Source organism: Marmota monax, unplaced genomic scaffold, assembly GCF_021218885.2.
Source record: "Marmota monax isolate L192 unplaced genomic scaffold, Marmota_monax_Labrador192_F-V1.1 WCK01_AAM20220418_F8-fsc00004, whole genome shotgun sequence".
Lineage (NCBI taxonomy): Eukaryota > Metazoa > Chordata > Mammalia > Rodentia > Sciuridae > Marmota > Marmota monax.
This window is the reverse complement of record NW_026692881.1, coordinates 18,139,002-18,155,826: the sequence shown is the minus strand read 5'-3', so window position 1 is coordinate 18,155,826 and position 16,825 is coordinate 18,139,002. Positions and strand designations below refer to the sequence as shown.

The following is a 16,825-nucleotide window of genomic DNA, read 5'->3' as shown; positions in this document are numbered from 1 at the left end:
ACCGCCTCTGGCAACATATCTATTTATTTGTTGAATGAATGTGTTTCCAATGTTTCACTTACAAAGCTACAATAAATATCTTGAAACGTACATCTTTTCAAACCTTGCCAGTGTTTCTAAATATATTCATTCCTAGAAGGAACTGCTGAATTCAAAGTCGGCCATGTTTCAAAAAACCACTACTGCAATTGGTAAACCAGGAGCCCTTCTATAGATGTTTGCTAATTTCTTTCTCGCGATGCTTTTCGGGAGTTGTAGTCTTTGCAATGTTTGCTGGGAATTGTGGTCTGAGGTCAGCTTCAGGAAGCGGGCGTGGAAGAACCTATCGCAAAGCGGGTTTTAGGACCCCGCGGGGCACTGGGGTCGGGGAGGTCGGGAGCGCGCCCGTGGCTCGGAGCAGCGGCGGCGTCGGTGGTGTTGGGAGCGAGCGGGCCCGGGAGCGGCGCGGGTGGTGGAGGAGGAGCCGGGGGCTCGGTAAGCAGCGCCGGCCTGGTCGGGTCCTCCAATCTGGCCAACCCCCGCGGGTCCTGCCACAGTAGGCCTCGGCCCAGAGGCGGCTCTGGGGGCGGGGCCTGCGCTTGCTAGGGGACGACGGGGGTGACGAGGGGAGAGGAGGGAGGACCGCAGCTGAGGCTGTGTGCCGCGGGGAGGGCTGGCCCGGGGGGTGGCTGAGCGAGCAAGACGCAGCTTCTCTTTTCCAGCGGCTCGTTCTTCTGACCACCCGGTTCTGGCCTAGTTCTTTCCCTGTCCCGCCCTTGCAGGGGCCACTGGACAGCTGAGGCCCTGACCTTTGATCCCTGCGCGGGGCTGACCTCGATCCCTGCCTGGAAAGCCTGTCCTTCCAGCTTGTGCGTGGCTCTGTGGTGAGGGTCAGGGGCTAGACCTCTGAGAAGGAATAGAGGAAGGCGAGTCTGTCCGAAGTCTTCAGGTGTCCCGGAAGGGACACTATCTAACCTCTTGAGTCTCCGACCGACTGGTTTCCTTTACCACTGAGCTACACCCCTGATCTTATTTTGAAAATTTGAGAGAGGATCTCTAAATTGCCGAGACCGGCCTCGAACTCTCAATCCTCCAGCGTCAGTCTCCAAGTGGCTGGGATTACAGGTGTACAGCACTGCGCCGGTCTTCCCACCGACTGCCTTAAGCTTACCTTTTACATAGAAAGTTACTCGGGTTACTCGGTGTAAACTAACCTTTTCAAAGGCAGTGGGGAAAGAAATGAGAGAACAGGTTCCCTGGGGGAAGGAGAGCCATCAGAAGTTGAGGAGTGCTGCACCTGGCGATCGGGACAGTAGAAATTTGGCCCAGGCCTGAATAAATGTTTCTGGATCATCAAATCGTCCCCGGTTCTTCTTTTCCAGAAAAATTTGAACTTAAAAAAAATTTTTTTTGTTTGTTTGTTTGGTACACCAAGATAAAGATGATTTGTGTCCCTCCCTTTAATTTAGGATTGCTTGGAATTATTTTGGGTATGTCTTCTGTTGGACTTCATGGTAATACTGCTTACTAACTTCTATGTGAAGGCTTTCAGGGTATCAGACAGAGTCTAGGGAAAGGTAGATTCCTCTTGTTAGAATTATAAAGGGAATTTTCATTCTTTCCTTAATGAATAAGGAAGTCTTTAATGTGTTTTCAATAGATTTTCAGTCATAATTTACTCATTCAACCTTTATATAATTAAACAAACTTGGAAACCCCAAAGCAGTTGTTATGAAATTTGGAATTTCACATACAGCATAATTTAGGAATTCATAAGATTTGGAGAAAATTGATCCAGGATGTATGAAGGTGAACTGTTTACTCATATTTATTTAGCACTTACTATATAACTGGTACTGGGTTAGAAATAATATCTTTCCTCAAGGACATCCAACACATATTTTGATGAAATTTTGTACTACTCTGTGTTGTATATCTGTATAAAGACATTTGTACAAAAAAAAAAAAAAAGGAATATTGTTATCACTAGGGGTAGGGAGATTCTTTGTAGGGAAAAGACACTTGAGGTGGGCTTTGAAGGATGAATAGGAGCTTGCACAAGAAAGAAAAAATATTCCAGTTACAGAAAACAGCATATGCAAAGACATGGTTGCAAGTTTGAGGTCAGCCTCAGCAACTTAGGGCATCTTGGGCAACTTAGGGCAACTTAGGGCTGGGGATGTGGCTCAGTGGTAGAGTATCCTTGGGTACAATGAGAAGATGGCGGGGGTGTTGTACTGCTTGGGGAAGTTTGGAGCTTGAGTGGGAAATAGTATTAATTTTTAAGAGGTTCCTGCTAGGCAGCAGAATAGAATAGACAATATGATGTATGTACCTTCCATGTATGTATTATATGTCAAAATACATTCTGCTGTCATGTATGACTAATAAAAATAAATCATATGGTTAAAAAAAAAAAAGGTTCCTGCTCATTGAGAAGAGGATCTTGTGATGAATTCTCACTCTGGGAGATGCCAGTACCACCAAAAAAAAAAAAAAAAAAAAAAAAAAAGAGGTTAGGGAAGACAGTCTGATATGCTGAGGTAAAGTTACCTGTGGGATGTGTAGATGGAGATGTTAGTAGGCAGCTGGAAGTAAGGAGGCCTAGTAAGCTTCATAGCTTGGCAATAGTTCTCAATAAGTGAGGGCATATATGAGAAAAATCTTTGGGGAAAATGTTTATTTTGTTTAAATGTTTATTTGGAATTGTCAGGATGTGCACTTCTTTCACTTAATGGTGAGCTGCTTAAGACAGGGACCATAACTTAGTAATTTTTTGGTCCCTTTTCGGCTTATACTGTGCTTAATGTTTTTTTAGTTGTTGATAGACCTTTATTTTATTTATTAATATGTGGTGTTGAGAATCGAACCCAGTGCCTCACACATGCCAGGCAAGTGGGCTACGGTTGAGCCCCAGCCCCAGCCCTGTGCTTGTTTTTTAATATTATAAGGTCTTGATAAAAGTTATTAAACTAGCAGGAAGTCAGTTGATTTTATAAGATTGCAATTACTTTTTGGACTTCCTTTAAGATATGGTAATCTGTCTTTTTTTTTTTTTTCCTCTTTCTCTACTCTGCCCCCACCCCCGCTTCTTGTGGTGCTGGGGTTAAACCCAGTGCCTCACTCTTGCTAGGTAAGCACTGAACCACTGATTTATGCCCCCAGTCCTGCATCCTGTAATTTCATTTTATACTTTGGGTGGTATTCTTGGGGCTTGTATGTTTCACCAGGAAGGAAAATGAGAAGATGCGGGGGGGGGGGGTGTTGTACTGCTTGGGGAAATTTGGAGCTTGAGTGGGAAATAGTATTAATTTTTAAGAGGTTCCTGCTCATTGAGAAGAGGATCTTGTGATGAATTCTCATTCTGGGAGATGCCAGAAAAAATGTGATTTTTTTTTTCTTTCTTTCTTTTTTTTTTTTGGTACCAGGGATATTGAATCCAGAGGTGCTTAACTGCTGAACCCCATCCCAGCCTTTTTTTAAAATACATTTATTTATCTATCTATCTATCTATTTATTTATATATTTGTTTGTTATAGATGGACACAATACCTTTATTAATTTTTTTTTTAAATTTATGTGGTGCCAGGGATTGAACCCAGTGCCTCACGCATGCTAGGCAAGCGCTCTACCACTGAGCCACAACCCCGGCCCCTTCTTTATTTTTTATGTTATAAGGTCTTGATAAAAGTTATTAAACTTTTTTGTCAGGGATCGACAGTGCCTCACACATACTTGGCAAGTGCTGTACCACTGAGCCGCAATCCTAGACCCCCCATCTCAGCCTTTTTTATTTTTTTGCTTTGAGACAGGGTCTTACTAAGTTGCTTAGGGCCTTGGTAAGTTGTTGAGCCTGGCTTTGAACTTGTGATCCTCTTGCCTTAGCTTCCCAGATAGCTGGGATTACAGATGTGCACCACCACACCTGGCCACTTCCACTTTTAAGTATAGGCTAAATACCACTCTGAGGTGAACACTGACCATAGCACATACAAGATAGGACCTTGCCTAATAGTGGCTCAGGTGGCTTATTTAATCAGTTTGGTTCTGGCTTAGCATTTAGAAAATAGTGATAATTCTTGTCGAGGTGATATCCTGAGTCTATTAACTTTTCTTGGATGAAGTGGGAATATTGATAGTGTGGACAAGTTTGGAATTTCCATAGAATTGTAACTTTTTTTAAAAAAATATTTTTCATATGTATGGACCTTTATTTTATGCATTTATTTTATATGTGGTGCTGAGGATCGAACCCAGTGCCTCACACATGCTAGGCAAGCGCTCTACCACTGAGCCACAGCCTCAGCCCAGAATTGTAACTTTAACTGAATCTTTTTTGTGTGTGTTGGTTACCAGGGATTGAACTTATGGGCACTCGTCTACTGAGCCACATCCCCAGCCCTACTTTGTATTTTATTTATTTTATCAGGGTCTTACTGAGTTGCTTAGTGCCTTGCTTTTGCTGAGGCTTGCCTTGAACTCTTGATCCTCCTGTCTCAACCTCCTGAGCCTCTGCGATTACAGGCATACATGCCATGCCTGGCTCCTGAATCTGGTTTTTAATATTCTATTAGTGAATAGGACTTGTTTTTTTTTTTTTTTTTTTTTTACTTACAGTACATTCTCACAGGGAGAAGGGCTACCAGAGAGAAAGATTTAGTGATTTGACTTGTTCCTAGCTGTGTTACTTTAGGCAAAATAAAATCTTCATAAAATCAGGGTAGTAGTACATATTTCATCTGATTATTTTACAGATGGGCAAACTGGACCTTAGATGTCAAAAGGAACCCATTGGTTAGGATAAGTGGGAAGAATAAGATGTGGGAAGGTGAGGGTCACTCCAGTGTTTTTTCTAAAGAATGCCTAAGTTTTATCCATCTTCTCAATATCCTCTTCTGTCCAGATAATCATTTCCTTTACTACTTTTTTTTTTTGGTACTGGGGATTGAATTTAGGGGTGCTTAGACTTTTTTATTTATAGAGACAGGGTCTCACTGAGTTGTTTAGGGCCTCTCCAGGTTGCTGGCTTTGAACTCGTGATCATCCTATGTTGGCCTCTTGAGCTGCTGAGATTACAGGGATGTACCATCACACCCAGTTTAAATGAATATTTCTTGATGTATAGTGGGTATCACAATTACATCTAGCAGAATTTTTCAACCTTGTCACTATTGACATATTGGGCAGGGCAATTCTTTGTTGTGGGTGACATTGTAGGGTGTGTAGCATTCTTGACTTCTACTCAGTAGATGCCATTGATACTTCTCTTCCCAGTTGTGACAACCAAAAATGACTCCAGACACTGACAAGTGTCCCTGGGGGTAAAATTGCCATATTTGAGAACCAAAGACCTGGAGTGATTGTTAAAAATGTAGATTTCCCTGGGCTGGGGTTGTGGCTCAGTGGTAGAGTGCTTGCCTAGCACGAGTGAAGCACTGGGTTTGAACCTCAGTACCACTTAAAAATAAATAACATACAGGTATTGTGTTCATCTACAACTAAAAAAGCATTTTAAAAAATGAAGATTTTCCTTGCCCAACACAGTGATAAATGCCTGTAATCCCAGCTATTTGGGAAGCTGAGGAAGGAGGATAGTAAGTTTGAGGCCAGTTTTAGCAATTTAGTGAGACTCTCAAAAAAAAAAAAAAGGACTGGTGATGTAGCTCAGTGATAAAGCGCCCAGATAAAGGTCTCTGAGTTGGGAATGTTGGTCAGTGGGAGAATACTTGCCTACCCTAAATAATACACTGGATTCACCCCCAGCACTGGGGGTAAAAGAAGAAGAAAACTATATTCTTTATCTTGAGCAATCTTATTCAGTAGAGGGGTAGAGGGGTTTAGGAGTCTACATGTTTAGGAGGGACCCTGAAAGATTCTGACACAGGTGATTAAAGCTCTGTAAGCACTAAAGCATTCTCTCCTCCCAGCTGAGAGCTGTATAGACTCATACTTGTTTTATTTCTCTCTTGTTTTATAATAATAATTTTCCTTTCATTATCAAGTTTAGATGGAGAATTATCCTTAGAGGACTGTCAAGTTTCAAATAAGATAGTGTCAATTAAATCCTTAAATAAAGATCAGTGTTTCAACCTTTTTTTTTTAAAAAAAATTACAACATTGGATAATATTTCAACTTGACTAGACGCTCAGGTTCTCCAGTTTTCCCTTCCAAGTTTTCCCCTATTCCATTAATTTGTCTATTCCCCTCTGTTTCATTTCACTATTACCTATATTTATATGTTGATACATAGATCAGTTATTTTTTATTTTTCTATCATGGCATCTTTACCCACCAACCAACCAGAGTGATGAAACTCAAGATACTAGACTTTCCACAGTTTTTTCATTAAGGCCTCACTCACTTACTCTCCTGAAACTTCAGTTTCTCTGGAGGATCTCTGCTTTGTTTTTTGTGCAGGTTATTGCCTGTCCTTACTCTCACTTATATGGACAAATTTTCTTTTTTTCCCCTGGTACTGGGGATTGATTCCAGAGGCACTTTACCAGTGAGCTATATTCTCAATTTCTTTTTTTCCAGTTGTAGATGGATATAATACCTTTATATTATTTATTTTTATGTGGTATTGAGGATTGAACCCAGTGCCTCACACATGCTAGGCAAGTGCTCTATCACTGAGCCACAACCCCTAACTTTCCCAGTTCTTTTTATTTTTATTTTGAGACTGGGTCTCTCTTAGTCACTGACGTTGGCTTTGAACTTGTGACCTGTCTCAGCCTCTAGAATCACTGGTATTACAGACATGTGCTGTTGTGCCTGGTGCTTTTTTTTGTTTTGTTTTGTTTTTTAAATTCACTTTATGTTTTAGTTTTCTCATTGTAAACTTCCTGGATCATAAGGTTGTTGTGAGGATAAAATGAATTGATGTGTATAAAGTGCCATGCCTGGAACATAGTATATGCCAAATTAGTGTTAGCTCTTTGGTTGTTATTTTATTTTTGTTTATTCATTTTTTTAAAGAGAGAGAGAGAGAGAGAGAGAGAGAGAGAGTTTTAATATTTATCTTTTGGTTATCGGCGGACACAACATCTTTGTTTGTATGTGGTGCTGAGGATCAAACCCGGGCCGCACGCACACCAGGCGAGCGCGCTACCGCTTGAGCCACATCCCCAGCCCTCATTTTTTTATTTTACTTTTTTAAAGATAGGGTCTCACTGTGTTGTCCAGGCTAATTTTGAACTTGGCAATCTTCCTGCCTCAGCCTCCTAAGTAGTTGGAATTATGTATATGCACCACTAGACCCAACTATTATTTTATTTATTTATTGTTTTGGGGAATCAAAACCAGGGGTGCCTCACCACTGAGCTCTATCCCCAACCTTTTTAAATTTCTTTCTTTTTATTTTTTTTAATTACTTTATGTTACATATTTATTTTTTATGTGGTGCTGAGCATTGAACCCAGCGCCTCACACATGCTAGGCAAGCACTATACTGCTGAGCCAGAACCTCAGCCCCCCAGCCTTTTTTTATTTTTATTTTTGAGATAGGGTCTTGCTAAATTGCTGAGACTGGCTTTCAATTTGCAATTCTACCTGTCTACTGAGTGGCTGGGACTAAAGGTGTGTTCTACTGCATCCAACCCAGCTGTTATTTTATTTATTTTTTTTAACTTTTTTTTTTGGGGGGTGGGTACCAGCGATTGAACTCGGGGGCACTTGACCACTGAGCCACATCCCTATCCCTATTTTGTATTTTATTTAGAGATAGGTTCTCACTAAACTTCTTTTTTTAAAAAAAATATTTTTAATTGTATATGGACACAATATATTTTATTTATTTATTTTTATGTGGTGCTAAGGATTGAACTCTGCCTCACATGTGATAGGCAAGTGCTCTGTCACTGAGCTACAACCTTGGCCCCTAGATGTTATTTTAGATTGATGTCCTGAGTGTTCAAGCCTGATGTCCCTTCTAATCTCTATTCTAGTGTTCTCATGGATGCTGTTAAATTTTCATATACATGTGAACACATGTACTTTTTAAAAAAAATATATTTTTAGTTGTTGATGGACACAATATCATTATTTTATTTATTCATTCAAATGGGGTGCTGAGTATCAAACCCAGTGCCTCACACATGCTAGGCAAGTATTCTACCACTGAGCCACAACCCCAGTCCCTACTTTTTTTTTTTTTTTTTTTAGATTAAGGAATAATTTACAAAATGTGAAGTTTGTTTTTTAAAAATATTTTTTAGTTGGCAATGGACCTTTATTTTATTTATTTACATGCAGTGCTGAGAATTGAACGCAGTGCCTGTGCCTCATACATGCTAGGCAAGTGGTCTACCACTGAGCCACATCCCCAGCCTCAAGTTCATGGTTTTTCAACGTGTATACCCATTTATGTGATCTCCGATCACATCAATATTGATTAAATTCTTTGTATCTCAGAAGGTTCCTCGTGCTTCCTCCTGCTTATCTCACCACAACTATTGTATCCTTTGTCACCATGAATTAATTTTGCCCCCCTTTTTTTTTCCTGGTACTGAGGGTTGAATCCAGGCGCACTTTGCCACTGACTACATCCCTAGCCCTTTTAATTTTTTATTTTGAGAAAGGGTCTCATTAAGTTACTGGGGGCCTTGCTAAGTTGCTAAGGTTGACCTCAAATTTGCATCTTTCTGCCTTAGTCTCCTGCTAGGCAAGTGACTGGGATTAAGGGCATGTGCCAGTGCGCCTGGCTAATTTTGTCTTTTTTGAACATCACATGAATGAAATCATCAGGTTATACTCTTTTTTTTTTTTTTTTTGGTACTTGGGATTGAATTTAGGGGAGCTTTACCACTGAGATACATCCCTTGTCCTTTTTTATTTGTTATTTTGAGACAGGTTATTGCCAACTTGCTTAGGCTAGACTCACATTTGCCATTCTCCTGCTGCAGCCTGTGAGTTGTTGGGATTATACTTGTGCATCACCATAACCAGCAATTTTGTATTTTTTTTATCAACATTTTCTGTAAGATTTTTCCATGTTGTTGCACGTATCAGTAATTGTTCTTTTAAATTTCTGTATGGCATTCTTTTGTATAAATACAATGTAATTTTTCTATTCTGATGGATATTTGAATTCTCTTTATATATTTAAAAAACAAACATAGAATACTTCAATAAACTTTACAAAACATCTCAAAAAGGGAATGTTTATGTCTAAGACTCTGGCATTTTTGTCTCTGGAATATACCAATGTGTCAAATTTTGGGGGTCTTTACACATCATTTCCTCTATCTGGAACACTTTTTTCAAGATTTTTCACATGGCTTGTTCCTTCCTGTTATTCTGGATCTCAGCCAGGTATTCTCAGGACAACTTTAGTCTCCCAATCTAAAGTAGCCTCCCTTGGCAATTTGTCTTCAAGGCACTTATCACTGTTTCAGGTTGTCTTCTCTCTACAACAATGACAATTCTATGGGAGTAGGCATCTTTTCTGTCTTGTTCACTGCTACATCCCTAATGCCTGGCACCTAAAAGGTCTTCAGTGTATATTTGTTGAATGAATGAATACCTGATCTGTAGGTAGGTTCTTTTCTTTGTAAATTATGGACACATATATTTATTTTTAAAAAATTTCACTCTTGGGGCTGGGGTTGTGACTAAGTGGCAGAGCGCTTGCCTTGCACATGTAAGGCACTGGATTCAATTCTCAGCACCACATAAAAATAAATATACAAAATCAAGATATTGTATCCATCTATAACTAAAAAACATTTAAAAAATTTCATTCTCCTCCATATCTTTTTCTTATATACTGGTTGAAGTGTTTTAGGATGCTTACCTTAACACTGGTTATGTGAATGTTTTGGAGTCACAAACAGATACTTGGTAACAGTCCATTACAAAGGTGAACCTAGATTCCTAGACCATTAAATTTGGAAGCCCACAGAAAGTTGTCTCATGGCTTCTTTTTACAGATTGGCAAATTGAGGCCCAGGGAGGAAAAAGAAACTAATAGTTCTAGAAAGAGAGTATACAAGTGGAGACCAGAACCCCAGATTTTGGTGGATTAACTGTGTCAACTCTATGGAAATCAGAGTGAATTTCTATTAAGTTCGTTTTCTGGTCTTAAAGTTTGCATGTGTGCTACCTAAGAAGACAATAAAATAAATAAATAAATAAATAAATAACCAGCCAACCAACCAACTGGCTACATGTAACCAATATTCCTTACAAATTTGACAGTGGAAGAGTTTGGCTTTAGGTTTTAAAATCTTAATATTTCGCCACTTCCTTTTTAAAGGATGTGACTTTAAGAAGTATGTGGTGGGATTGCTTTAAGATATAGATCTTATAAAATTGGGTCTTCTACAGGGAAGTTGTGCTGTGGGTCTTTTTTTTTTTATTTTTTAAAGAGAGAGAGAGAGAGAGAGACAGAGAGAGAGACAGAGAGAGAGAGAGAGAGAATTTTAATATTTATTTTTAGTTTTTGGTGGACACAACATCTTTGTTTGTATGTGGTGCTGAGGATCGAACCTGGGCCGCATGCATGCCAGGCGAGCGCGCTACCGCTTGAGCCACATCCCCAGCCCTATGCTGTGGGTCTTGAGACCAGCAGGTTCCCAGGTCTAGGATTAAAAGGCTTCATTGATTTATGATTCAGTTGAGGGAATTTGATGCCATTCCTAGTTTGATAGTAGATGAAGTTAGTATTGAAAAGTCGCCTGACTTTTTTGGTATTTCGCCTATGTCTTGTTGCTGAAAAATGATGTTAAAACCTAAACTGACTTTTCTGTGAGATTACTGTGCCTTTACCATGTTTGTTTCTTCTCCAGAAGGATTTAAAAGCTGGAATTGACAGGTGTGATAGCAGAGCTGTTGAATGCTGCTGCTTTCCCTGTCATATGGTCCCATAGCATTTTCTTTGTTCCTCTACTCCATTTATTTCTCATACTTTGCCTTGTGCTATGGGTCATTATGTGTCTGTTTCTGCTAGTAGATTGTGAGCTTCCAGAAGATCAGGTCAGGAATTTCCTCTCTGCAACCTCATGTTGCCTAAATTGACAGTATTTAGGTGCTTCTTACATATTTGCAGTATTTCAGTGATGCTGAGGGAACCATTAGATAATAGTCTAGTCCAGTTCCCTTCTTTTACTTGTGGGAAATTGAGAATTACAGTGATTTAGTCAATGTTGCCTAGTTGGCTGAGAGGTCTGTGTTCTAGTCTCACTTCTGCTGATTGGTTGTTCCATTGGTTGTTCCTCAATGGGGAAAAGTTGTAGAAAAGGAAAAAACACTGAGCAGGTAGAAACAGATTACACTCACATTGCTGAAGTGCTATAATTTACTACGCGCTACCAATTAGATATTTTATTTTCAAATTTAGGAGTTCAGGTTTAACTTGTAAGACCTGAAGAAAACCTTGTGTTTGTAAGAGTTCTATACTTGTCCTTGTCCACCACTCCAGCAACTCTTGTTTGCTGTGTTCCATGGTTCAGAGTGCTGGTAGGAGTAATGGACTTTTTTTTTTTTAATATTTAGTTTTTTAGTTGTAGATGGACACAGTACCTTTATTTTATTTTTATGTGGTACTGAAGATTGAACCCAGTGCCTCATGGATGCCAGGCGATGCTTTACCTCTGAGCCACAACCCCAGCTCAGGAGTAGTGGACTTTTGATTGTCAGTTTCCAGTCACATTTCAGGCAGCTTGGGTGGTAAATTCCAGTTGCCTGTGATGATGACAGAGAGTAATTAGTTGGGGCCTTTGTCTGAATTTCCCTCTGCTCCAGATGGAATAATAGCAAAGAAAAGAATTTAATTTCTTAGGAAATTTGGTGGTTTGGATTGGAATTGTTTTCCCCTCTTCTCCTATTCCCTTTTGCTTATTAGAAAGTATTGATTCTGAAATAGAGTAAGTTTATTAGATTTGGGGTGGACATTGATTAGCTGTAACCCAATTATAAATCCTCAGAGGGGTATGTTTGTAAACATGTACTTTTCATCCAGGAACTCATGGTTCCTGCTGTTCCTGCTAATCAATTAGTTGAAGCTGAGCACATGCAAGATCTATCCACTAAGCTTAGAATTGCATTGCTTTTGATTTAATTTAATAGGATCCTCTTGATTTCCAATTTATTTTCCCAAGATAAGGGCATCTTTCTCTTGACAACCTGTTTAAAAGACACAGGAATGTTTTGAACAGAGGCTGTATTTCACGCTTTAAGGCAGAGCTATAATCAATATAATGTAAATTGTCTAAAAGAATCTTCTCTTTTTGTTGTTATTTTTTTCTTCAGTCTTCTCTAGACTATAAAATAATTTGAAGGCTTAATGAAACCTTAATAGAGATAGGTCTCACTAAGATTTTGGGTCAGATGGGGACTTTGGAGGAATTTTTCCTATTAACTTTAGAGCAAGTCAGTGAACAGCTCTGCTGAGTGTTTGCCATGAGCTTATAATAGAAAAAGTATAAGTTGTAGTCCTACTGCTAAAGACATTTAATATCAAGTTGAGGAGATTTTCTGTGTTTTGATGTTTGTTCAAAGATAAATTTCCTTTTCTGACTACATGTATTAGAGAAATCAGATGTCTGAGATAGAATACTATTGGGTGCATCTCTTCCTTATACAGAATTTTGATTTGAAAGGTAAATGCATACTTTTCAAAACTTATTGAGCAAAATTAGTTCTGCTGTTTTGAATTTGTCTGGAAGTAAAATCAGCCTTCTCTCTACCTTCCATGCTTGTCATTGGATGATCTTTAATTTCATACCTACATATTAGGATTTATGAGAGACAGGGGAACTTTGTTAGTATAATATAATTAATCTGGGAAATGAGGGAAGATGTGTAAATCCAAAGTGGAGAACTGTGGCATTTCAAGTTCTCTGTTAATGAAAAGTTGAGACTTCCTTGAAGCAAGATTGGAAAATTGGGGCGTGATTCATGGAACTGCTTTTATATAGAATTGAAAATACATTGAAGTTTGATCTGCAAAGTATTACAAATATATACAATTAAATTTGAAAGTAGTATAGGATTATATTCAGTTATTTTGAAGTTAAATTTAATTTTTATCCTCTTAACTGCTATTTTCTGCCTTGGGTCTCTTTTCAGAGGAATTTCTGAAGACAGTCAAGTGCAGTGTGATTTATGAGGCAGTGAAGGCCAAGTATTTTGCACTGACGAGAACCTACTTACTTTGGGGAAATCGATGGAGCACATCAGTCTGCAGCACACTTCCTGCCTTAATGCTCCTAAGCTCGATCAATATTTGAAATTTAACTTCACCATCAGTCTGTGGGAAGTGTGTGCTTTGCAGCCTTCCTTCTATCAACCTCAAATATATGGCCAGACCTATTATAGATGGAGCTAGTTACACTTTCCTGTTTGGTTTTGGAACTGCTTTAAGCCTTGTCCATTGGCACATTTTAAGGATGTAAAATGTGTTGTGTTTTAGGCCAAGTAATGATTTAAATCTTGACATAACCTGGACTGGGATGGGGGTGTTGGATAGATCTGTAGTATGGTTGTTTATCATTTCTTCTTCCTAAAATATTTTTCCATTGAGAGACATTTCAATAGATTCTCTAGCATCTTGGAGAGCATTCTGGTACTGACTGTGGCTTTGTTTTCTTTTTAAAAATATTTTATTTATTTATTTAACCCAAAGGTGTTCTACCCCCAGCACTTTTTTTTAAAAAATTTATTTTTATTTTTATTTTTTTAGTTTTCGCCGGACACAACATCTTTTGTTTGTATGTAGTGCTGAGGATCGAACCCGGGCCGCACGCATGCCAGGCGAGCGCGCTACCGCTTGAGCCACATCCCCAGGCCTACCCCCAGCACTTTTAAATTTTATTTATGTTTATTTATTTATTTAATTGTGCTGGAGATTGAACTCAGGGCCTGGGGCATACTAGGCAAATGCTTTTTCACTAGCTACATCTCTATCCCTTTATTTTTTTATTTTTATTTTTAATTTTTGGTACTGGGGATTGAACCCAGAGGCGCTTTATTACTGAACCACATCCCTAGCCATTTTTATTTTTTATTTTGAGACAGGGTCTCACTAAGTGTGCACCACTGTGCCTAGCTCCCAGTCCTTTATTTATTTTTTAATTTATTTTTTGGTGCTGAGGATTGAACCCAGGGCCTTGTGCATGGGAGGCAAGCATTCTACCAACTGAGCTATACTCTCAGCCCCTATATTTTATTTTGAATAAAATAAGTTAAGTTGCTGAGGTTGGCCTCAAACTTTGAACTTCCTGCATCATTTACCTGAGTTGCTGAAATTACAGGTGTGCACCATTGTGTCCCGCAAAAAATCTATTTTTTCAGTCATTTTATATTCACAGAAAATTTGAGAGACAGGTACAAAAATAGCCCAAGATATCTCATATGTTCCCTGCCTCTATATATCTACAGCCTTCCCTGTTAAATATTCCTACCAGAGGAATATTTGTTACAGTTGAAGAATCAGCATTTACTTATGCATCATTATCATCCAAAGTACACATTTACATTAGGATACACTGTTGCTATTATATATTCCATGAGTTTGAAAAAATGCATAATGACATATTCACCATTATGATAGATATAGATTATTTTCATTGCTATAAATTTGGCTTTTTTCCCACAGATTCTCTAACCATGGCACAGGTAGAAAAACGGGGCGGTTTGCTCAGGAAATCTTCAGCCTCCAAAAAACCACTAAAAGAAAAAGTGGTGCTGATGTATGATGAGATCTTTATGGTAAGTCCTGGAGCCCTTCATATTGTATAGCCTGACTTCTTAGTTTCTTAGTTCAGTGAGAAACAACCTTATGTCTGTCTGTCACCTTCAAGTTCCTTAAGAGTGTGGGGAGAGAAAGGGAGGGGTGGGAGGGAAGCAGCAAACCAAAGGACAAGAGCAAGCTCTCAATAGTAGTGATTATGTTGCAGTATTTGGGGATTTAACCCAGGGGTGCTCTACCACTGAGCTACATCCCCAGCCCTTTTTATTTTTTATTTTGGGACAGGGTCTCACTAAGTTGCCCAGGCTGGCCTTGAACTTGCCATCCTCTTGTTTCAGCCTTCACTGGGATTACTTGTTAACTAGAAATTTCTGACTTATAGAATTTCTGTTTGAAAATGATTGCTAACAATTTTTTTGGCTTTAGTACCCTAGTTTTGCTAATCTTTTGGACCAATTTGAATTAAGGAAAGAGCACATTAAAATCTCTGTATAGAGGGGCTTGTGTTGTAGCTCAGTGGTAGAGTGCTTGCTTAGCATGTGTGAGGTACTGGGTTTGGCTTCAGCACCATATAAAAATAAAAGTATTGTATCCATCCACTACGAAAAAAAGTATTTAAAAAAAAAATCTCTGGGGGGGCTGGAATTGTGGCTCAGCGGTAGAGCACTCGCCTAGCACGTGCGAGGCCCTGATTCGATCCTCAGCATACATAAAAATAAATAAAGTAAAGGTATTGTGTACAACTAAGAAATAAATATTAAAAAAAAATCTCTGTATAGAGGACTCCTGGGTTCAACCCTCAGTATTGAAAAAAAAGTTAAAATCTCTGTATAGAGGACTAAGTGTGTATTGTAGGGCAAGTAGAAACAGTCAACATAGGATAATGTGAAAAACCATTGCAATATTACTTAGATCACCTGTGTTCTAACTCTTACCCTTCTGTTAGTCACTTAACTTTGTGGACCCTCTTTCTTGAAAGGAGGACAAATGATAATAATTATCCTTCCTGTCTTACTGGCTAGTTGTATTTTATTTTTTAATTTTTTTAAATTGTAGTTGGACACAATACCTTTATTTTATGTATTTACTTTTTTTATATGGTGCTGAGGATCGATTCCAGTGCCTCACACATGCTAGGCAAGTGCTCTACCGCTGAACCACAGCCCTAGCCTCTGTATTTTATTTTTAAATGGAGTTAAAACCACCATACAAATACAAGGGGACATTGTAATGTGACTTATTTATTCATATTTTTATGTTCACTTCTTACTAGAAGAGAACTATTTGAAGGAAATTTTTTTTTTAGTTTATTTATTTATTTTTATGTGGTGCTGAGGATTGAACCCAGGACCTCGCACATGCTAGGCGAGTGCTCTACCACTGAGCCACAACCCCAGTCCTTGAAGGAAATTTTTTGAGTCATTATTTAACTTTTGTTTCAGGGAATGTATCTCTATGCACAATGCATTCCATTAGGAAAAATAAACTTAAGAATAAAATGTTCTCTCATCTATTACAGCAGTTAGGATAAGCAGCATTTTCAAAGTTAATTTTGAAAGGTAAGGTTGACTATGTGTAGCATTCTTAATTCTTTTGGTGTTAGCTGGGAAAGTTGAAAATGTTTATCTTCTGGTTTCAGACAGAGGACCCCAGTAAGTGTAGTCCTCGGTTTTGGGAAGAGCTTTTCCTTATGAAGGTAAGACTTGATGGCCTCTGTTGGTTTTCATGGTAACTAAGATGGCCATATTTTATGTTCTACTTGCTACACAAAAATGTGCTCAGGCCCTTATTGTTTCATTGGCAGGTGAATTTAGAGTACCTAGAAGGCAAATTGGAATCTCTTGATGGTGAGGAGTTAATGAAGATCAAGGACAATATTAATTGCTTATTTCAACATTGCATCCAGGCTCTGGGAGAGGAACATCCAATTCGTGTTGTCAATGCATTGCAGGTACAAGGCTAGGACCCTGTTGGGGGTTCTTGTTTATCAGAGAAAGGAAGTATAATTCCCTATTGGGACCTGAGGAACCTAGAATTGTCTTTAGGTATGAGGTCCCCCAATCTGCTACTGGGGATTGAACCTAGGGACTCTTTACTACTGAGCTAGTTCCCAGCCCTTTTTATTTTTTATGTGAGACAGGATCTTGCTAAATTGC

At 38.9% G+C, this 16,825-nt stretch overlaps 1 protein-coding gene across 3 annotated transcripts in view; it reads left to right on the top strand.

The window, feature by feature from the left end:
• The first annotated feature begins 341 nt into the window (after window positions 1–341).
• The window catches only part of Armh3 (armadillo like helical domain containing 3), a 188,716-nt gene continuing 172,232 nt past the window's right edge, over window positions 342–16,825 (top strand). For 2 of the 3 annotated variants that reach the window (XR_009227314.1, XM_046450063.1), the window contains exons 1-4: window positions 342–474; window positions 14,577–14,689; window positions 16,309–16,365; window positions 16,474–16,620. Coding sequence is in view for 2 of the 3 variants with exons in the window: in XM_046450063.1 (XP_046306019.1) it covers window positions 14,588–14,689; window positions 16,309–16,365; window positions 16,474–16,620 (306 nt within the window). In the remaining variant the exon portion in view is untranslated. The remainder of the gene's footprint in view (window positions 475–14,576; window positions 14,690–16,308; window positions 16,366–16,473; window positions 16,621–16,825) is intronic. The other variant, XM_046450062.2, reaches the window with a different exon arrangement.